Genomic DNA, 22,879 nt, shown 5'->3' with positions numbered 1-22,879 from the left:
AATTTGATAAACTATGGCTGTTCGACCCCTTCACCTATAATACTAAACTTTTCTAAAAACCTATTCCTTAGCTGCTATGCAAAGGTGTAGCCTCATTATAAAAGTTCCTCTTGGCGTGTCACGTTAAAAAAAAAGGTGCCGGAACTCTAAGCACTGGCTGGTATTCTTGGCTGAACGTGGGCCCCTCCGTGATTCTGTGCGTTATAAACTAAAGTTGTAACATGTGAAGTTTAACGCGCACGTGTTTTCTAAGTTTTTTTATACGCAACTTCAATTTTTTTCGGATCTATGCTTGCGTGTTAAATTTGTTCTACTCCGCTTTTGTTTATGGTATCTATTTTGTTCGTTTGTCGGTAGATGCATATTTGTAATGTTGGCTTGTGATTTAAGTAACGAGGCATTTGTATGATTCAAGTTAAATAATATAATTAGTGGTGTTCACTTTTTGTATATATTCTTTGCTTGAATTGATTATACTCTAAAATGAAGCCTATTTAATAATAAATTTGTTGTTAATATATTATTATTGTTTATATTATTTCCTAATTTTTTGTTTTACTCTAGGTGTTTTACTTGTCTAAAGAACTAGGTTTTTATCTAAGCACAACTCGTGGGGACCGTCTTTAGAGTAAAATATTATATTTAATTAAACTTTAACATACTCAAAATTTAATTGTCTATATAGATATCGGTATATTTAAGTTCTTTTTGAATTTATTTATAGAAAGTGAGTTTATGCCTTTAGACTTTATCAACAAAGAACGTACGAAAATTGAGTATAATTGCTTGTCTTGACTGACGGACTGATTTTCCGTAAGCGACTGCTGCGTTGATTATTCTCGATGTCTTCTGGTACCTAGCATACAGAGAATTTTTACTACGGTGCCATCCACAGATGGATTGTCCCTTCGTGTGTAGGCTAAAGGAAATGAAATCGTGTTTAATAACCCTTTATTATTGTAGGGTTCTGCACTTTTGGGGGCTTGTTTATTGGCGGTAAGTAAATTGATTATTTTTTGAAGTTAAGATCGAGTTGAATTTAGGAAAATATTTATATAATAGACGCTAGAAATCTTTGAGTTTATGTTAAGTTACTATGTTAGTTTTAAAAATATGTACGCTGAAGCGATTAAATCTAACCTGAAAACTTTAGGAACTGTTTATCGAACATTTACGGACAGAAAAGACTGTTTGAACCGTTTTATTAATAGTAAAAAAGTCTTCTGCTGGGTAGATATGTAATAAACACGGAATTTTAGTTAATAAGGTAATACTGCTGTTAATTATCTAAAAAAAAAAAATTTGTAAGAAACTTATTTAACAACTTTACAAGAATAAGTAAGAATTGAATATTATTAATAAAAATCTTATTAAATCTACGTCTAGTGCAACATGAGTTTTTTGGTAGCTTTAATACATAAAACCTATTATCAATTTAAAAGCACTTGTTAACCGTATTCTACAAGCCCAGTGAGTGGACGTAATTTGTATTTGGTGAGTTCTATTGCTTTGGACACGCATACACTCCACTTAAGCCGTACCTTTTTTCTGTAAAGTTTTTACAATTATAACAATTTCATTATACGTAGATAGCACGGTTGCAAAAAAAATTAAATACCTGCTCTAGCATTTAAATAATTCACTTTTGCGGATGCTACGGTTTATAGAGTCCTAACTGAGGCCTAGCTTTTAGTCCATGGAGGAGTTGATCTTTTTTTTTTACAAAAATTTTACTTTTTATTCATTTACATTATCACAATCGTTTTTGTATGCTGCTCCTTGTTCTATATTAGTTTTTTTAAAAAAGGAATAGTCTGTTTTATAATATACTTTGTAAGTTGTACTTGGATAGCACTACCTCCTATAGATTTATTTATGAAAGTGGAAAAGGTTTGGAACTATAAGTGCTATCGGATAAGTCCTACCACCTGATTTGTCACCTATAGCTACAGACAATTAAAAACTTTCAATGGACCCTCTCTTCTTTAAAAACACTTAATATATGCGTTCTTTCAGGAGTTCTAGTTAAGTTCTTTACTAGTACTAAATCAAAGTTTAGAAGCTTTAACTAAATGGTATATTAACTAGTTAATTAGTTCCTCACCAAGCGATTTGAAATACTAGCAACAAACGGATATAAAACTTGTTCTAGGGGTTTGCACTAGGATTTTGGCTTTGAAAGAAAATAGGTCGGTATAAAACCAACTTTAATTAAGGTAAATTTTTGCTTACACGGTTTTTTAGGACATGGTTGTTTAATTATCTTAGTTTTCTCTGAATTGCTATTTATTTTTGTTGATCTCGATGCCACTTTTTACCCTCCACGCTTATTTTGCATACTATAGTATTTTTGAAGTCTGGGTGTCTTAATCTCTTGTACGGTTGTTAACTCCCTTTTGATTAGCCGCTTACAAGTAATTATTTAGAATTCTTGCTTTCTGCCCCACCCCCCGATAATCACCACCCTTAAACTAGAATTGCAGACGTGCAGTGAATGAACAACGATCGCACGCAAAGCGTCTTACAGACGCAGTATCACACGCTGCTCCACGGCTCATATCGCCCATAAATTAGGTCCTCTCCTAAAAGACAATTCTCGTACTCATGACTTGCTAGTGAAGAAAATAACTTTGCATTTAAAGAAAGTTAACAGCGGTTCTTTCCCGAGGTAGCAGTGCAAAGCGTCGTTCCGCTCGTATCATTACTAGCAACAACGAATTCATACGCCCAAACCATGAATAAAATGATACTCAACCTTTCCGCCACCACGTAAATCGCGGACGGCCACTCGACAGCTTAAAATCGATAACTCCTAGGTACATCAGCATTTCCTCGTAGTTAATAGGCAATGACGGTGGTAGCACGTTGGTTTTAAAGAATTAAAATAGCCAACTTGATAGTAGGTACTGCTGATGGCGTTAGTCAGTAAGCGCATTGGGATAAAGCTGCAGTCGCCAATGTATATGGTCTAGTAATAGTGCAACTTGCATGCAAGAAAAGGGTGGTGATGAGATAGCGGTAGCGCGTGACCGTTCCGGTATGACCTGTTTGTCTTCAAAGTCACGCGGGCGGCTAGAAGTGCAGCCTGTTAAGCAGGTATGCCGAATATTAAAGTCTAAGAAACACTCAGGAGGCGCCCCCCAGTTATTGTTATGAAGTTGAGACCTTGAATGTTCATTGGACGAACTAAGACTAAGCTGGCCGTTTAACGTCATTGCTGGAATCTAAATTGGAACTTTACGAGGGCGTCATCACTGGTTTACTGAGCCTTTAAGAATACATGGAGAGGCATGCACGTCTCACCAAGTTAGCGGTGGCAATGTCCGGGCAAAGTTGCAGTTACTAGTAGTTAAGGACTCGAGAGGAGAGGTGTCTGGCAATACTCGATTTAATTTTTTCGGTAGTTAGTAAGGGTATATAACTTAGTGAGGGCTATGCTGTAAAATTATATATATAAGCTAGTCAGTGGCGCGGTAAAAAGAAATCTTTTTCTTCTATCGCGTGGTTGCGCGTTGAGTAGCGTCGCTGGGATAGTGAGATTAACATTACGTATAATTTTTGTACAAATTTTTGTACTGAAAAATCTACATTATACTTCGGTCACTAGAGTAGATAGCATCAGTGCACTAAAATCAACACTAATAGCACCTCGAATCTCTTTATTAGGATCTGTATGTAAAGTGTATGTGGTTATTATAAGATTAGGAGCAAAAACAAAACAAAATTTTAGTCCATTCCTTTAATTTTCAATGTAATAAACAAAGGCGAGCTTTACTGTAAAAAAAAACCTTTCGTTCCATTATGGTAGAACAAGCTACTTAGCAATCCTAGAGTGTTTGTTTTGTTCTACCAAAGTAGAACTTTTAGCCTTGAGATAGAAACTTTCCCGTTCTCGGTCTCTTACGATTTCACAAATGGTAGGGCTGGAATAGCATCATCTGCCTTTACAATATAAACAGAGAGATCGAGGTCTAGCATTGAATCCCGCTTGATTTTTTAGTACATAGCGATAGGAAGGTTACAAACTAACTTTAAATCCAAATACTTTAACCCAGTCAAATAGATAACTGACCAAAGTCCGACCTAAGTTTTGATTTATCAACAATTCTAGTTTAGCAGAACCAACCATGTAACCTAAATAAAACCTTAAATTAGTGAACAACTCTTTTCACTAACAATGAATTATCTAAGTTGAGCGCCTTGAGTACTACGTTTCTATCTAAAAAGGTAACAAAGGTTGAAAAAAGAAGCATGAGACTGAGTTATCTCTTAAATTTAGCTTAAGAATGAAAAATTTAACACCTTATCGGGTAGTGATTTATCACCGGTATTGTCTACGGTAACAAAGTTATGCATAATCCTAGGTAAACAATTAATCTTACTAGCTACAGAAAAGGGTTTATTATTGGACCGTGCGTAAGCAGTTATACATCCTTGTCAAGCCTGAGGTTCTTTTTGGGTTTTTAACGTGGATTCGGGAATTAACTTTACTAACCCTACACGCATTTTTGTAATAGGGGCCTACTCTTGAATTTTTATATCGAGGACTTAGGTTTCCTGCTTTTACAAAGACCGACATTATTTCATAGCCTTAGTAAAAGCCTTAGGAAACTTGATGAATTATTTTAAACCGGGCTTGAGTAAGTACTTTGCACTGGTTTAGCTTGTTATGAGGTTACCCGAGAAAGCTTGGTAAATTAACTAACCAATGAGGTGAACGAGCAAAGGGGCCCACCTGTCATTAGTACTTGTAGCTGGAAAACTACTGGTCTTCTAACCTACTCCGTCAAATTTAACATAGCTTAGAAAATGATGTAATGAAGAAAGTAGTGAAAAATACTTGGTAACCAAAGATAAGCCTGAATCTGGAGAAAGGCTTGGAATGCAATAAAAAGAGCAACTAAACCACCTGTACAAGAAGCTTGCTAGACTAAGAAGTTAAGTTCTACGTATAAATTACACAAAAAGTAAAGCAACATAAACAAACAATACTTTTACTTGTTCACCTTACCTTTCGCTTTCCAGCTAAAAAAAATGTCTGAACACTTGTATGGCTGAGCTTGGGTTTTGCCTTTATTGTGTCCAACTTATAAATAAGAGGTGTCTTAGCACGAGATAAATATAGCATCTAAATAATAGTTCTTTGGCTCTGGGGTTCTGGCGTACATTGTACTAAAGTTTGTCTAATTGACTGAACTTTTATTATATTCTCAAGGGCACGGAGTAATAACCACAGAGACACCATTAGCACGGTCTAATTTTCTCGGCCTAAATAATTAACAAATCGGGTGAATTTTCACTACTGAAGCAAAACTAAAACGAAAGAATTATGATTCTGATAACTGGGTAACCACACTATAAATAATCAAGGTTACTGGTAAGATAACAGTGTTTACACCTCTAAAGGGGTTCTTTTTTTAATAATTAAGCTTCGCAAAACATCAATTATTACCTAGATGTGACTTCGTTTAACCTAGTTGGGAACGGTTTATGTTCTATACTTGTATACTTGAACAACTTTGGTTGTGTACCATTCAGTTGGCTAACTTGCTAATTATTCCTGAATTGACTAATAAAATAGCGCTTACCTCACATTCTATGGTAAAATTGGTGTAGAATTATAATAGTATTATCTTGGGACCACTCAGTACATGGAATCGTTGTATCAATCTTATTTTTAATGCTTACCTGTATGTCTTCAGCAGCAACTAGTCAACTTAATCAGGAGCCATCATTTATTAATCTTATCAATCGTACTTGGTGAAATCTATTGCTAAGTTGTTATAATCCTATTGACTTCACAGGCTGGATGTAAGGTTACATTTTCACTTTGAGAGGGCTAAGACGAAAACAAGTTGGCTTCAGTAAAGTTGCGAATGTAAGCTCCGGTTAACCTCTATTCAAATCATGAGTGATACGAGAAAATACTTTGGCACGAACTCAAAGTGCATCACTAACCTTGTCTTTTTAGTGATAACTTATACATTTATCTAGGGGAGTAGAGAACAACCGAAAACTACTGAAAGGGTATTATTCCTTATAAACTCGAACCAGACATCTTGAAAACGTACCGAAAAAACTTACTAATCTAATTTGAATTTGAGTTTGACTGTTAAGGGTACGGCTGCAATGACTGAGTACCGTAATCACGATCGACTTGTTCCTTTGCATGATTATACTATAGTAATTAGCTTCTAAGGATTAGTGCTTTGGAGCTCTATTTTTCCAGAAGGTCACATAATGTTGAGGTTTTAGGCAAATATTCCTCCGTTAATTTCTCGGTAGTGCTGCGAGCCAGAAGAAAAAGCCACAGAAAAGTACTAACTTTAACTGGCTATTAATACTCTTTCTACATATTTTTTGACATTTATGAAGTATTAAGCTCCACAAAAACTCGTATAGGAGATGCTAAACCGCCTCGCGGTTTCTTTCGCGAAAACCTCCATTGCCTGTGCGGTTATTGCGATCTATGCTATTATGCGGTCATGATTTGAAGTTAGGTAATTATCGTAGTACTTAAACATTGGTAGCTAGGCTCGTAGTGAGAGACCTGACTGTTAGCTATATTTTGCAGCTTTCCGGCAATGCTGTACGCTCTTGATTAAGTAAGAATTCATGGTAAGTCCCCAGGATAATCCGTAAAGCGTCCAAAAAGATTGGTGCTCTATTAAAATTTCGAACATAATCTAGGTTCACTTAGCAAATCCACCCTTAGGTTAAATTTAGTGTATGATGTAGTTACGAAATGTCCTTGTTATGTTTAGTAATCTTCTGGGATTTGATGGATTAATTGACTTTAGTTGAAATTATACAAAGTAAACCTAAGGTATTCGCTCTGGATTAATGATCTATTCACTTCGGAATATGGTTGCCTAGCTAGGGAAAATAGTAACAAGAACACAACTTGACCAAGAAGAGCGCTAAGTAAGACCTGCGAATGGAAAGATTTGTTTTTAAAATTGGTGAAACATTTGAACCACAAAAGATCTTTGGCAGGTACTTTATACCCTGTGAGCTGTTCAGTAGCTTGTACAATCATGCTAGCTAGAGATAAAGTTAAAGTTCGACACCTGAGCTGATAGTTAGATTTTTGGTAGTCAAGTAAAAGCACACGGCGTTGCTATACTAGCTGTACTGTCTACCTATTGCTTCATGCGCTTTTCTACTTAAGGTGGGTTGAGTCTTCGATCTGACAAATTGAAGGTTAAGTACTAGTAATACCTGCGTTCCTAAGCGATTAGTTGTGGACGAAAGCATCTGACGTAGATTGTGAATGTTTGAATAAAGTTTGGCTCTATAATTAAACTTGACACCTAATGTTACGAAGCGATGTGGGTGAAACCATTTTGAGAGTTGCTAGTTTGAGTATTATTAGGTAATACTCTTTGCATCGTTTCATAGATACCTGCTACAGAAAAGTTAAAAGATTAAGGACCATGACATTGAAGTAGTGTGTACTTCCGTACAAAGTATATAGTAGTAACAATACTACTTCTGTACTAGTATGATCGAATTGTACTATGTATAAATTAGAAGTGCTCTTTGATTAACAAAAATTGATTTAAGTTGACTAAAGAAGGTTCTTCTAGTCAATATGTAGTGCGGTTGTATTTTTTAGGCTGCTAGTGCTGCTCTATATACTAGTAGTAGGAACTCTGTGGTTGGTGAAAGTTGGCTATAGTACTTATTGCTAGGATGGTAGGATGTGCTAGCGGTAGTGGTTTGGTAGTAGTACTGTTAGAAGAGTATTGTTACTGGTATATACTATATATGAGCGGTACGTTCCTCAAACACTATCATTATAAATAAATATTTCCATTTAATTAAGTTTAATACTTCCACTGCACCCAAAAATTTAAAGTGTTGCTGTAACTTACTAAATTTACTATTTCTAATGCTCTAATTGCAGAATTTTCAATAATAAAGTCTCTAAAAGCATACAGTCAAGTTGCAAAAACCGTTTAAATTTCACTATATGTTTATGTGCCATATTAAAAAAATAGCTCATGTATATATAAGAAAACTAGAATAAGTCGTACTCCACCCTACCCTAATACAGATAAAATATAAATTTTAACCCTTGAAGTGAAAAATATTTATTAGTTGGCAAATAATAAAATTGATTAAAAAAAAATAATCAAGGAAAAGTTAAGATGAAGCAAGTGAATTGTATAATGAAGGTAGTTTTACGTAATCATCGCTAAAAAATTCTTGTAGCTTTGCCCAAAAAAGGTTTAGCTAAAGAAGGATATGCGACAGTGGAATTCAAATTTTGATGAGGGTTATTGCTAAGTACCGTAGTGGTACTTTGTCCCTTAAGCAATGAACTTTTATAAAAGAATCAACCTTGAGCTTTTTAAGGTTGCATACTATGATATGCTATTAATTACCTTCTAATGATATTACCGTTACCTTAAGTTTGCTCTTCTCTGTGCATTTCCGATATTTAGTTTATACTATGCTGGCTCGCCAAGCTTTGCAAATAAAGCGAAATTGTGGGCAAAGGTTATATATTTTGATAAATTTTTAACGTTATTTCAACTTTTATTCTAACATACTTTTATTTCAGGAAGTTCTTTCTACAGAAAACACTTACGTATAAGCTACATATTTATTATGCACTATAAAACGTTTCTAACGCTTTTTTTTAAAGAAAATTCCTTTTGACAAAGAAGGCATGCAAAAAATTATAGACGAAAAATTAGAGGAAAAAAAGAAGAGGCAAAATAAGATAACATAATGTATTTTATAAAGTGGGTTGTATCAAGTTAAATATAACTTTTTACGTAATAATCTTTATTGTCAGCTGTGCTTTGTGTAAAATTTTAGACGTTATCTCACTGTAAACTTAATGTATAAATTTTTCTAATGCTATTACGGAAAAGGAGAGTTAGAAAGTATGCTTATGAGTTTAATTTAAAATAAAGCCACTAACTTATTAAGGCGCTTAGATGCATAAAACATATAAGTAGTTATTGCAACTTTTTTTCTTTAACCCTTAAAGGTCCAAGTTTTGCCGGTCTATAGTAAACGATCTGCAGTTTATTCATTCGAGTACACTTCAGAGTATATGAGCTAACAAGTGGTTAAGAGTCATACTTTATTATAACAGCAGAAAGTAAAAAAGTATGCAAAGTATTAGAGAAAATGGCCCCCACGTGTATAAAAAGCCTTTTTTTCTGTGATAAAGAAATAGATAAGTATTATAAATATTCTTTAGCGTTCAAGGTATACCCGTAATAGCGCCCTTTAAAAAACATTAGGGAAGCTAAGGTTAGCATGTTCCAGTCAGTTTTCCCGCAGTACTCCATCAAATTTAAGCAGTAAGCAACGTAAGAGTGACAGTTGTCCTTCCAAATCCTGTGCTTCTTTTGATAACTCTTTTGTGCAGTAATACTAATATTTATTATTTAGTAAAACCTCTCGTTTGCAGTATTCTTTTGAGGCATAAATTATTGCATCGTCGAAAGAATAATATTTGGATTGACTAAGTGCGCAGTCGAGCTGATAATAACGAGTGACTCTTCCAAAAGCCAACTTTCCCTCCTAAAAACACTAACAAGCATTTGTCGTATGGTTAAATTTTTTTAAACCATATATGCACACGTTGACTTCGTAGGAGCCGGCGAAATCTCTAATAGTACCAATGCTATCAACTACTCCCATATGGTTTATGAAAGGAAGTATATAACTACAAATAAGCTTCTAAGTAAAGGCAGTAAAATTTAAATTAGTGCAACGGAACCTTATAAAAGGTAGTGGAGTCCATACTAAACAGCAAGGGAAAAAATATGCGCGGTTGTTCTTATGGTCATCATTACTAAAAGTAGTCTGCATGAGATTTATGGGTGTAGATAAGTTAGCTCCTTTGAAGTCCACAAGTCGCCTTATAAGTCCTTCTTCTAAGAGGCGAAAAGGTGCCCTTGGGGGGGGGGGGTAAACCTAAAAGTAAAAGTACAAATAGCTTAGCTCGAATTTATGTCTTGGCACGCACTTAGTGCTTACCGTTGCACTACTAGTCTTTAAATGTTTTCAGCCGTCTGACCCCAGTTTTTATCTGTACATATTTTATACTCTTATCTAAAATTTACAAGTTTTTAATTTTCCAGGTTTTGCGAGCGAAATTACAAAAAGTGAGAGGTTTAAACTTAACCTAAAGTGCACGTATTATGGATTTATACATATTGACCATGGTGTATATAAAAAGGTGTATTGTTAAGTACCACTTTTGTAAATGAAAAGTATTTTTCAGCTAAAATGAAACAAATACTAATATTGCTGGATCCTTTTACACGACTTTTTAGTTTACTCGAAAACCCTTACTTATCTCCGCAAGGAAGGGATATAATGGAGAATTCTTTTCAAAAGAGTCTTAAGTCATTTTACAAGTAATCGACATTAGTGGGGAGACACGTTAAAATTAAAGTTTGTACACCTTTAAAAAGGTGCCTTTTTTATAGTTGGTTAATAAAGAATTTTAATTACGTTTACAATGAAGAGTATTTTACTTTTAATTTTTGACGCTAATTTTTAGAGGTTAATAAGTAGGAACTTTTTTAAAGAAAGAAATTAATAAAAGGTAAATAACCTTGCCATGTAATATTTTTTAAGTTCCGTGGGATTATATCTATTGTCTGTCTGTTATAAAACTTACTAAACAACTTCTTTATTGTGCAGCATTTTAGTAAAATAGAAATAACTTTTCAAGTAAGACGTTTAAAACTATTTAAATTACTATTCATAGTGGGCTTCTTAGTAACACGAGCCAAAAAATAATAATTCAAAAAAAGTTAATTACTTTTTAAAAAACTGCTTCGTCACAAAATTACGGTCACATTGCGCACAATTGCCCCTTTACAAGCTTATATAATACGCATTAGTACTACAGTGAGAAGGTTTCTAGCGAAATTGTTAGAATTTGTTATTTGTGTAACTAGCTAATTAGCGCTCTCTTCTCATGTATAGTAGCGCTGTAGTGCAATACTGGTAAAGGATAGAATTAGGATAGCGTTATCTACTAGTATATATATATATATGACGAGCATATTACTTTATTACAGGCGATTAATTGAGGTATAAAGATCCTTAAAAACCCTTCAAAGTAATGGTAAGTTTAAAATTTCAACACACAGAAAACAAATTACAGAAAAAATAAATAATTGTTGCGTAGAATTTGTTTATTTAAAATATTAAAAAATGGATTATACTTTATTAATATATTTTAAAGTACAAACAAATGTAGTGTTACTTCCAAAAATTAATGTCTGTTGTAATTTTTTTTTGAATGGAATCAAACCAAAGCTGAAGAACTTTTATGGGGATGACCTCTGTGTTTAAGTCTCCTATCTTGAATAAATTCGTGAGTAAAGTAAAGTTTAAAAGTATTTATTTTTTTAAAAAAAACCTGATTATATGATTGTGCAAAAGAAGAGGCGTAGTTATAAAAATTTTCCAACATCTTATGGCAAAAAGCGATTAAAGTAGTTGGATTAGAGGTTTCAGGAAGGGAAACAGTAAGTTGCTCAATAGTCTCTAAAGGCTCAACTGAAATACCTGTTATCCGGTAAAGTAAAAAAGATTTTCATATTTAACGTGATAAGTAAAAAGTATTGAAAACCCAAAATTTCGTTAGACTTGAGCGCCAACTGAAAACTTTCAGACGAAGAACCAAAGGTGTTTTCGGAATGGCGCATAGTCTACATGTTAAAATAACAGAGCCTTTTAATCGCAGTAAAAAGTCTTAAATTAAGTGTGTAAGAAATATATAAAAGGATAAAGTACGAAATATCTACAAAAAAAAATAATACATTTATTGAATTGGCAGAAATTTTGAATATAGCCGAAGGTTTATTGTTGGAGATATAGCCCAAGTATTGCCAATTATCCTTGTCGGTACACAAATATATCGCAGCTCCTTTAAAAATAACAAAATCTTTATAAAAAAACTTTATAAACTAAAAAACTACCTAAACTTTCAAAGAGAGACTGCGCTCCTGTTAAAAAGACAACGAGATGGCTACTTTTTTTCCCAGTAAAAAGATCTGGAAGGTTAAACAATATTTTGTTTGCATCAATAACCATTCCGTTAACTAGGACCTGCTCCGAATATTAAGCAAAGTTAACTAAAAACTTCATAACTTTACGAAAAAGATCTCATAAAGTAAGGATAACCGGAAGGCCGGGTACTATTACTCCGAACATGGCTCATCTAAGTTTTGAGAATAATAGGAAACAACCGAGTACGAGTAAAGGTCTTCTTTATATATGAAGAGCCGAAGCAAGCAACCACCACTTGCACGATTTATTCTCGCGGGCCTCCGTGTTTTAAATAATACAATTAAGGTATTTTTGTACTTACAACACTTAAGGCTATAACACTTCTTTGCATTCTAACTTTATATTTGAACCCCTACAATGAGGCAAACTTTAGTTAATGTCTAGATCTATTATTGCTTCACTCTAGACCTCAATACTGAACTCTAAGATTAAAATGTTTTTATATGTAAAACAAAGAGATAAATGTACCAAAAAAAAAAATAAATAAGAAAACGCAAGAGTATTTAGAGTAGAAGATACTACTTATTAAAAATATTCAGTGCCCGCAAACAATTTTAGTTCGAGAAATATGAGAATAAATTTATTTTTTAATAAAATACTGTAAAGAATATTTGCTTTAACTCAATGCTGTTAGAGGATACTACCTTTAATTTTTGAACTTAGTAATTATTCATACGATATAAAGAGACTATTTTAAGATTCTAAATATTTGTGCTTATCCGCGATATTGTAAGACGTATATTAAACCATATGTTAAGGGTGATCACTTAATGAGTTAATATGTTACGGTAAAAATTTGGTAAAGCAACTATATTAAAAGAGCTTATTAACCTTTTAGTGTCTGTAGTAATGGAAGAATGTACATAAATTAAAAGTAATTATGCTAAACATTAAAAAGCACTTTAGCTCAGTAGTATCCAGGTGTATTTGGTGTACATTTGATAAGACATTTGTGGTGTTTAGTAACCCTCTATGATTATATAATGCTTGCTTGATATCCAGTTTAGATAAGACTCTGCAGTGTCCAAGAAGAGAATAGGATATTAAGATAGTGAGGTAATCCAGTACATTTGAATTTTTGTTCTATCTGCGCTATAAAACTTTTTATGAAGCCGTCTTACTTGTAAGTTACCAAGCAATTGTTATTTTAACTATAGTCCAGCAGCCAGAAAGTAGAGTACTAGCATCTTTTTAAATTTAAGTTTTTATTTTATAGCCACTTAAGTGACACTTAACCTACATAAATAACGGTGTCAAAACGCTTAACCCTAGCTTTTAAATTGACTTTTTAATAAAGTAAGGCCAAAAATTATTTAAGGTATATGTACTTTTTTTTGAAAATAATTATATTATTTTTAGTTTACTTTTGTAAATTATTATGTGCATACCATTTTTAACTTTCCTATGGGTATATAAATGTCTATCAGTTGATTGACGTGAATGCTCGTCCCAAGTAACGAGTTACTCAAAAACATGAATTTAAATACCAGTGAACTAGTCCTCCTTTTTAAGTAATACATAGTTACTTCATTTCGAATCTAATAACCAAGTATGAATCCAAAATGAAAAAAAATAAGTAGAATTGTTACGACTGAGCTCATGTTATTACCTCGAACACCTAATTTTTTGTACCCTGAGGTCTACTCTTAGGTAAAGGGCTTGCGCTCGAGAGAGTTTGTTAATGCTTGTTATATTCAACGAAGTGAAGAGCGTTTTGCGTCCCTTTTTTATGATCTTGATTCTGGTTTTAACCTTATTTTCTAAGTTTCTTTCTCAGTTTTATTGGCTAATTCCTTCTCTTTTTTTATATGTTATTATTTCGTTTTTTATATACTGTACTTAATAACCTATTTAATACTTTTATTATTCTTTTATTTTTTTCACTTGTAATTTTGGCGCGCTTTATTATCTTCATAGAACACTCACGACTTTTGAGTCGTAACAAGAATACGGAGCCAGGCATTATTGAACTTCCCATGGGAGAATTTTTAAAGGCACGCTTTGGTTGTGTAGCTAGCTAGCCAGTCTTCATGGTAACTCGAGTCGACGCACTATTATACAACGGTCCTCCAAAGAAAAGGTTATAGCAACACCTTAGCGACTTTAATTGTTTAAAAAAACAATATTACATCGGTGTGACTCTTTTCAGTGAAACCTTGACTTTACGCTACATATCTTTTAAGCGTCTATAAGGAGGCGTCAGCGCCTTTCTAAGTTAGGTTATTGCACGATCTTAAATATGAGTGATAGTCCACGTCAATATATGCGAATCACGCGTAAGTAGCTGGTTAGTTGAATATTCTGTAGTTTTCTTGAATCTAGAGTGTTTTTACTTTAAAAAGATTATTTTTATATCTTATCTTCTTCTTTCATAAAGATGCTTGAGGCCTTGGGTGTTATAAGTTATAATAATATATCTCTTCAAACAATTCAAATTGTCCTTTGAATGTTCACTCTTTTTTATTATCAAACAAATATGCTAACATGCTGCACCCAGCTTGGGGAAATACTTACAGCTTTGGTTTCTAAAATATCTATTTACATCATTGCGCCGTGATATAGTAAAATAACCTTAACTTTTGGCTCTTTTAGTTTCCTTCATTGTTATCATTCTTTCTTTAACGTAATATCCGTAAACCGTGGAGAACAAGGTATAAAGTTATTTAAATTGGATCAGTCGTCTTCTTACTTAGGCAAGGAATGTAGAATGAATTAAATAACTAGAACTTTGGCTTACCCTAATTAAAGTGGTATTTGGAAGTAGATTTTTACTTCATGCATTTTTTACATAAATTTTAAAAAAAACCCAATATCCATTACTCTGATTGAAGATACAGATTTAAATGAAACGTTAATTTTATATGACAAGTTTAAAGTGAAGTTTTTAAAATCACATTAATTATGTTCACCCAGTAACAGAAAAAGTTAACTAATCACTAAAAAATAAATATATAAATAGCTGGCAAATAGGCATCCAGTGGTACTTTCCTTTCAAAAAATATACCAGATTTTTAGCCACCTACAATGCAAGCGCTGTGAGTCTAAAACTGGCATGGCACTAGTTAAAAAACCATAACTGACAGGGGTAGTAATTATTAGCCACTGGGAGCTATGCGAATACAACTGGTGGGTGGTAAAGTTAAAGACCGAAAACAGAAATTATATATAATAGGTAACTTTCCATTACTTAAAAAAAAGTTTATGCAGTACGATAATAGTTAGCACAGTGAATGACCATAGATCATAAGGAACTTTTGTCTTAAGAAAGGGTAAGAGAAATATGGGTAATAAAAAATTTAGTTTTGCCATTGATCGAGGAGGAACATTCACAGACGTATACAGTGATACTCCCTCTGGTCCTAAAGTATATTTTTTTTTAAAACTATATAGCTGAAAACCCTTCTTAACCTTTGTAAAATTAAAGGTAATAAAGTTGTTATCTGAGGACCCATCTAATTATTCTGACCCTGCAAGGGAAGGTGACCCATTATCTATTTTTATTTCTAACTTAGGCAAAACTTTTTTTAAGGTATACGCCGTATTTTAGAAGAAGTTACTGGCAAGAGCTTCCCTAAAGCCAAACCAGGTACCAATTTTTGTTATAAGCGGGTAGTGTGTATATTTCGTAATATTTATAGTTGAGACCCAACTTATTGAAAGCATTCGGTTGGGGACTACAGTCGCTACTAATGCTCTTCTAGAGAGGAAGGGTTCTGATGTTGCTTTGTTAACTACAAAGGGTTTTTAATAATATTTTAAAAAAGTTACGTATAAATTTTTAGCTCTTTTAACTAATCTTGTAGGTTTTGCTGACCTTCTCGTCATTGGGACTCAGGCGAGGCCCAAAATATTTGATTTAAAAATTGAAAAATTGGTTCTTATATATATATTTGTTGTAGTCTTTGGAACACAGTCTTTTCGTTATAAATAATAACATATTAATTATTTATTCGTGTTACATTACTTCTATTGATATAGCAGCTTTTTTAATATAGTAACACAACATTGTAACATATGTTAAATCTTCTTTATTATAGGAGGTGCTCTATAAACGCGTTGTGGAGATTGACGAAAGGTTTTTTAGCTTTTGTCGGGTGGACATTCAGAAAAAGTCATGCTTATTATGTTTTTGTCAGATTTGTTTTAAAAAAACAAGAGAAGTATGTTGATAACGATTATGGACCGACCATCTCAAGCTTGACTGGGCAGGAAATTATAGTTGAAAAGGTTATTTCTCTGGTTGTGTCTCGATTTGAACAGCAAAAAAGTTTATTTAATTGGACAGGAATTAAATGAAAAAACTGTTCTGTCAGAGCTAAGGGATATTTACAACTCCGGCATTAAGTCAGTTCTTTTTTTTTGTCATTAATTTTAACATATTTTTAGTGTATTCCCCGCTTTAGTTGCTTAGCGGTTGTGTTTATGCACTCATATTTAAATGATAAGCACGAAAAAAAAGTGGCTCGTTTAGCAGAAGAAGTCGGCTTCCGCCACATTTCTCTTTCTTCACAAGTACTTCTGTTTTTGCTTTTAAGGCACTTCACTGATTGTCCTTGGCAGGTCATGCCCATGATTAAAATTGTGTCTCGGGGTTATACTACGTGCGCGGACGCCTACCTGACTCCAGTCATCACCGAGTATGTTCACAGCTTTCAGCAAGGTTTGACATTTGCAAAGGATCCTATCTTCGCACTTAACAGCGCTGTTTGTAGGGTTTGATAATGGCATCACCAAAGTGAGCATAAGCTTTATGCAGTCTGATGGCGGACTTGCTTCCGTGCAGGATTTCAATGGTAATCTGCACGTGCTACCTGCTCTGCCATGTCTGCCTCTTGCCGTCGCATCAGGCTTTCGAGCAATCCTCTCCGGCCCTGCAGGGGGTGTGGTTGGTTACAGTAAAACGACTTATCGACGTCTAACAAATTCACCTCTGATTGGTTTACTACTTGTTATGTGGTGATCTTAAATTTTTTCAACACCGATTTTCTGGTAATATCAAGGCTTTGACATGGGCGGCACTTCCACGGATGTTTCGCGCTTTTCTGGGAAGTTGGTTTAAATAATCCTGAAAAACGTCCTTTTTTGGTCCCTAATAGCTTTTTATTCTAAGGAACACGTTTTTGAAACAGAAACCGCCGGCATCACTATTCAAGCACCTCAGCTGGACGTTCATACTATTGCGGCTGGTTTCCTTTTTCTTACCATGCAATTTTTTTTGCAACTTGAACATTTGGTGTCCCTGTGCTCTACCTCAGGAGGCGGAAGTAGACTATATTTTCAAGAAGGCATTTTTATTGTGGGGCCAGAGAGCGTTGGCGCTAATCCTGGCCCTGTTTGCTACAGGAAAGGCGGCCACTTGGCCATCACAGACGCAAATCTACTACTAGGTATTGTTAAGTTCGCTGTGTTGTGCATAACAATACTTTATACGTTTGCTCAGGAAGAATCTACCCTGACAACTTTCCTAAAATTTTCGGGCCTGATGAGAACGAGGGCTTGGACCTTGAAGCGACCAGAAGGGCTTTTAAAGAGCTGACGAAGGAAATAAACGCCTACAAAAAAAAAGTACTGCTTTCATATAGAAGTTTGTTGGGTATCAAAACTAGCATTCTGACATGCCCGTTAGCACTCTCCCAACTACGTGGACATGACCTGTGAAGAAGTGGCCTATGGTATCTGCCTTCTTCCCTCGCTACTCACTTGTATGTAACGCCTGACCTCTGCCTACTTCGCCAGGTTTTCTCGAGGTGGCCAATGAGGCCATGTGCCGGTCTATCCGCTCTTTGACCCAGTCGAAAGTTTGCTGATGCTAATGACTAATTATGTTATCTGTGCCCACAACTGACAGTAGGGCTTCGACACTTCCTCCCATGCTTTATGTAGTTTTGGCGGCGCAGGAGGGCAACATGCCGTTGCCATCGCTAAGTCGTTGGGGATGAAAGAAATTTATATTAATAAGTCGTGCTTATATATTGATGGAGAGGCATATTATTAATTACTACCCACTCAGATATTCTGGTATTCTATCTGCTTATGGCATAGCGCTCGCTGATGTCATTGTGGAAAACCAGCGCCCCTGCTCGAAAATCTACGATCCCGAGGATGAAGAAGTTGTGAAGAACATTAAATACAACTTCTTTGAGCTCTCAGAAAAAACCACGAAGGCCTTGGAGGTTTCCATTTTTAATGAATAATTTTTTCTTACTGAAGGACCTCGCTACAATAGGAGCAAGGATTTGCTAAAAGTTATATAAAAATCCGAAAACTGCTGAACATGCGGTACGACAAAACCGACTGTTCCTTAATGATCGAAGGCGATGAGTTTAACGACTTTGGCTATTACTTTCTTCAAAATGTGTCTTTGCTTATTTATAATATTTTTAACAAAACATAATTAGTTGTCGCAGTATGAACGGGAGTTTGGCTTTACCATTCCTGCAAGAGATATTATCATTGATGACATCCATGTTAGAGGCATTGGCACGGGAAGTACACTAGAAGAAGTGTGCGAACCCGGAGACCAGACAACGGAAAAAGATTTAAGGCCAGTAGTCGAGCCAATAGCAACCACCCGGTGTTACTTTAAAGGCGGATTTAAAGAAACGCCGGTGTATGCTACCAAATTTGATCTTTTTCCTAGCGAGGCTGTTGTCTACTCTGGTCCTTGCATCATTATGGACTCCACTAGTACCGTTTTGGTGCTTCTTATGGGGCTTTGTTTTCTAATGAACCTTAACTTATTTTGCAACTTTATAAGGTCGAACCTGGTTGTTCAGCCACCTACAAACAAAAGTCCTTATTCATTCGAGTAGGGGGGAAGGAGGACAAAAAAGTTAACAACATTGGTAACATCGTATCTATGAGGGTAAACCGTCCCCTGCCTTCAGTTACTTGGGTTTTCATTAGGGCTTGAATCAGATCCTGTACTATTGGCCATCTTGTCCCACCGTTTTATGAGCGTTGCAGAGCAAATGGGTTGCACTTTACAGAGTAAGACTTGCTTGATACCTTAGTAAATATCTAATTTGGAGTTTGCAGGAACTTCTATATCTACTAATATTAAAGAAAGGCTTGATTTTTCGTGCGCCTTATTTGGTAATACTTGTTTCCTACTAATATAGTGCTAGTGGCCCCTAAAGGTGACCTAATAGGCCCGGACGGCGGATTGGTTGCTAATGCACCGCACATTCCTGTCCACCTCGGCGCAATGCAGGAAGCTGTTAAGTACCAGATAACTTTGTTAAAAGGTTTCTTGCAACCCGCTGTTTTTCTCCTCCACCACTTTTATAATAATAACTATTTCAAGGGGATGACGCCATGAAAAAGGGCGACGTGATAATTTCCAACCACCCTGAAGCCGGAGGGTCACACCTTCCGGATATTACGTGCATAACACCCGTTTTCTATGAAGGTTTTAGATTATGCGCAAAAAACAGCCTCAATCCGAGTGCCTTAATCCTGGTACCTTAGAGAGCAGTGCGCCCGTTTTCTTTGTGGCTGCGCGGGGACACCACGCGGATGTAGGCGGCATTACACCTGGTTCCATGCCACCAACATCACGCTTTCTGGAACAAGTGAACAACCTTTGCTATTTGCTTTCTTTGGTTTCCTTCTTATTCCGTTTATTAGGAGGGACTAGCTGTAAAGTCTTTTTACATTGTCAGAGGCGGTAAGTTCCGTGAAAATGAGTTAGTCGCACTGCTAAAAAAGGCGGGAGCTCGACGCATAAGTTGTGCTCATTTTAACAACGCGTTTAAGTGTTGCTGCTATTTATGCCTCCAGGTGACAATATATCGGATTTGAAGGCACAGATTGCTGCCAACCACCATGGTGCTTTTATTCTACTCACGTGGTCTTCAATCGTCTTTCTGATACACTACCTAGGTATACGATTAGTTAATGAACTAATTGAGCAATACGGCATAAAAGTGGTGCAGGCGTATATGCATCATATTCAGGTAGAATTGACAAAATTTTGAATTTTTTCTACAAACTAACAAAATCAATAAAGGAAAATGCATCAGACCGCGTTAGAAAAAGCCTTCAAGAAATTTTTGAAAGGGTCCACCGCGACCTGTCCAGCCCATCTGACCACTCACCAAATGACAATTTTTACCCGAAGTCTATTTTTCGTGGAAAAGAAAAGGTCGTGCTTTATGCCGAGGATCGCATGGATGACGGTAGCCCCATCTGCGTCCACTTGACGATTTTCAAGGATGGGAGCGCTAGTTTTGACTTCACCAACACTGGTCACCAGGTGTTGTTGTAAGCTTTCCTTTCCTGGAATTTTCTGACATATTAGTGAAGGTACTTGGCAACTGGAACATGCCGAAGGCTGTGACTTTGTCTGCAGTTATATATTGCTTGCGGTGTTTGATCCCTTATGAAATTCCATTAAACCAGGTTATTGCCCTTTTTTGTCTTCTATGTGATGTGCGTATTGTCTTATCTTTTGCACACGTGCTCAGGGCTGCCTGACTCCTGTAAGGTTTGTGATCCCCCCAAACTCCATAATTGATCCGGGGTAAGCTACTGCCTGCTTTGGGGGTCTGGTTTAGCTGCTTCCTTCCCTGTTCCAGGCCAGATGTTGCAGTGGTCGGTGGGAATGTATTGACTTCCCAGCGCGTGGCGGATGTCATATTGAAGGTCTTGGGTGCATGTGCCGACTCGCAGGGCTGTATGAATAACTTAACTTTTGGCGATAATCAATACGGTTATTCTGTGGCAGCTGTTACCTCATATCCCTCCTTCCCCAGTAATAACTTGCACTATGGGCACTCCAGGTTATTACGAGACTATAGCTGGTGGTGCAGGCGCAGGGCCCTCTTGGCACGGGACAGCCGGCGTACATACGCACATGACCAATACACGTACAAGCGTTATTGGCTTCTGTTAATATTTTTATTCTACCGCTTGTACACTTTATACTTCAAGGTATAACGGATCCAGAAGTACTAGAAAACCGCTACCCGGTGTGTATAGACTTGTGTAGCTCAAAGAACATTACGTTCTACAGACTAAATGGAATTATATTATAGGTTATTCTAAGGCAGTTCTCATTGAGGAAGGGTTCTGGAGGCTTAGGAAAGTTCAAAGGGTATAGTAACGCTTTTCTGTTATGTCACCAACTTGGTATTAATTGGGGCATATAGTGGTGACGGGGTCATCCGAGAAATTGAATTTAGGAAGAAACAAACTGTATCAATTCTCAGTGAACGTCGTTCTTTTGCCCCTTCCGGCATGAATGGGGGGTGTCCAGGTTTCAGTTCTTTTTTTTTGCTTATGGTTTACCTAGATTTATTTGTTAACCCAGGATCTCGAGGCCTGAATATACTCGTACGTATATTGATACTTTTGGTGTTGTGCAACCGTACACTCTTTGCTTGTTGCATAGTATCAGGAAAAATATAATAGGAAACCAGTAAATGTAGGAGGCAGAGCAACATTTGAAGTCCACAGTCGAGATAGACTTGTTATACACACGCCAGGGGGGGGAGGCTATGGACTTCATGATGGCTAATGCTAACAAATAGATAACCACTGCTTTATTTATTAATTAAAGCGTCATTGTTTAAAGCTTTTTCATAATTAAGAAAAAATTTTAGGTCCCCAATGGTTATAATTATAGGTAATCTTTTAGGATAAATAGTATGTAATAATAAGATGACTAAAGATATAAAGCTATAAATCTATAAGCAATTAATTAACTACAGATCAGTTTGTGCTAAAGTAGTGCCCTACATAAAGACCTGCGTTAAAATAAACATATTTAGTCGAAATAAAAAAGGTAAACGGCAAACAATTACTATAAAACAAAAGAAATGCACCGTTACTTATATAATAGCGAGTTGTGAACTATAATTGTTATAAACCCTACTTAAGCAACTGAACACCTTTAATTATAATAATTAATTGCTTAGTATTACGATTTAGTATAGGTAAGAGGTAGATATGGAAGAGAAGGTGCGACTACTAAACTCTTTCGCCTACAGTTAAACAAGGAACTAAAAAAAATCCAACAGCCATGCAGTATTTTATAGTTGTTTTCTTTCTCTCAATTTTGCTTTGTTTTATTACTTGACCAACTTTTAAAAAATATTTAAGTAAATAGGGTAAACTTTGTTTTACCACTGACTAAAATTATCTATAAAATATTTCCTAACTGCAGTCATTTTCTCCATTATATTCGACTAACGAATACGGCAAAGTTTTATAATATAATACATCGAATAAGCAAAGCGATTGTATTATAATTACACATAAAGTTCATGGCAATGAAGCGTTAGTATATCTATCATTAATAAAGGCGACTTTAAAATTTATATGCGCCAAGCTTAAGCGCAATGCGAGCATATGCTTTAACAACTCAAGCTTGTGTAAAATAAAAAAATGGTGTAAATTTTTAATAGCTAACTATTAAGACGTAGTTTATATAATACAGGGGTAGTCCTCATAAAATTACACTGACAACTTCGTTATACGCAATATTCATTTCCTTGCGATCTATGCAAGGGGTTGAGTTACTACCATAAAACTCTGGGAAGTACTCGAAGGGGGTTTCCTTGTTTTGCTTTTGAATTTTCTTCGAAGCATACATTACACTAGAATGTTCTATCGAAATTATACTTTCCGTATTTTTTGGTTACTACACTATAAGGTTTCGTGAGATCTAAATTTCATTTCGCAAGGATTAAAATTATATAACTTAATGTATTTTAATTTTTTTTTTTTTTTGAGAAGTACTTAATGGCTTTTAGGCGTTTGAATAGATCTTTCAACAGATTCATTCCTATGTCTTTTTTTTTTTTTTTTTAATTTTTTG

The 22,879-nt window shown here is 35.3% G+C and overlaps 1 protein-coding gene and 5 long non-coding RNA genes across 7 annotated transcripts; 4 read left to right on the top strand and 2 right to left on the bottom strand.

The window, feature by feature from the left end:
• The first annotated feature begins 569 nt into the window (after positions 1-569).
• Positions 570-1,774, top strand: LOC135120355 (uncharacterized). Of its 2 annotated transcripts, none has more exons than XR_010278583.1 (6): positions 570-628; positions 725-813; positions 868-996; positions 1,154-1,267; positions 1,472-1,537; positions 1,590-1,774. It is a non-coding gene; the product is annotated as an uncharacterized LOC135120355 (long non-coding RNA). The 2 variants fall into 2 exon arrangements; XR_010278582.1 differs by having other exon boundaries at positions 725-852; positions 919-996.
• Positions 1,775-1,927: 153 nt separating this feature from the next.
• Positions 1,928-2,746, top strand: LOC135120334 (uncharacterized). The gene is made up of 4 exons (XR_010278577.1): positions 1,928-2,024; positions 2,089-2,216; positions 2,346-2,414; positions 2,476-2,746. It is a non-coding gene; the product is annotated as an uncharacterized LOC135120334 (long non-coding RNA).
• A 5,575-nt stretch (positions 2,747-8,321) lies between these two features.
• On the top strand, positions 8,322-8,723 carry LOC135120341 (uncharacterized). Its single transcript, XR_010278580.1, has 4 exons — positions 8,322-8,361; positions 8,419-8,505; positions 8,570-8,596; positions 8,654-8,723. It is a non-coding gene; the product is annotated as an uncharacterized LOC135120341 (long non-coding RNA).
• A 410-nt stretch (positions 8,724-9,133) lies between these two features.
• LOC135120336 (uncharacterized) lies at positions 9,134-9,549 on the bottom strand. The gene is made up of 3 exons (XR_010278578.1): positions 9,421-9,549; positions 9,235-9,365; positions 9,134-9,179 (listed from the first exon to the last, which is right to left on the bottom strand). It is a non-coding gene; the product is annotated as an uncharacterized LOC135120336 (long non-coding RNA).
• A 1,736-nt stretch (positions 9,550-11,285) lies between these two features.
• LOC135120333 (uncharacterized) lies at positions 11,286-12,261 on the bottom strand. The gene is made up of 6 exons (XR_010278575.1): positions 12,172-12,261; positions 11,967-12,096; positions 11,808-11,914; positions 11,618-11,696; positions 11,405-11,553; positions 11,286-11,346 (listed from the first exon to the last, which is right to left on the bottom strand). It is a non-coding gene; the product is annotated as an uncharacterized LOC135120333 (long non-coding RNA).
• A 3,076-nt stretch (positions 12,262-15,337) lies between these two features.
• LOC135120352 (5-oxoprolinase-like) lies at positions 15,338-21,577 on the top strand. Its single transcript, XM_064044657.1, has 39 exons — positions 15,338-15,421; positions 15,482-15,536; positions 15,587-15,643; positions 15,696-15,797; positions 15,861-15,931; positions 16,095-16,132; positions 16,461-16,569; positions 16,618-16,717; positions 16,770-16,850; positions 16,905-16,994; positions 17,058-17,110; positions 17,168-17,243; positions 17,313-17,444; positions 17,498-17,622; positions 17,684-17,729; positions 17,794-17,855; positions 17,909-18,015; positions 18,068-18,230; positions 18,284-18,412; positions 18,465-18,755; positions 18,815-18,902; positions 18,976-19,047; positions 19,096-19,152; positions 19,209-19,318; positions 19,384-19,468; positions 19,528-19,698; positions 19,816-19,887; positions 19,942-20,015; positions 20,069-20,119; positions 20,180-20,314; positions 20,365-20,460; positions 20,526-20,581; positions 20,637-20,770; positions 20,841-20,927; positions 20,992-21,029; positions 21,096-21,154; positions 21,210-21,316; positions 21,371-21,393; positions 21,458-21,577. The coding sequence occupies exons 1-39, from the start codon at positions 15,338-15,340 to the stop codon at positions 21,575-21,577; spliced, it is 3,606 nt and encodes a 1,201-aa protein (XP_063900727.1).
• The last annotated feature ends 1,302 nt before the right edge of the window (positions 21,578-22,879 follow it).

Source organism: Zophobas morio, unplaced genomic scaffold (assembly GCF_036711695.1).
Source record: "Zophobas morio isolate AGI-343-1 ecotype UQ-CSIRO unplaced genomic scaffold, CSIRO_AGI_Zmor_V1 ptg000376l, whole genome shotgun sequence".
NCBI lineage: Eukaryota > Metazoa > Arthropoda > Insecta > Coleoptera > Tenebrionidae > Zophobas > Zophobas morio.
Note: the sequence above shows the minus strand (reverse complement) of the source record. Positions and strands in the feature narration are given on the sequence as shown.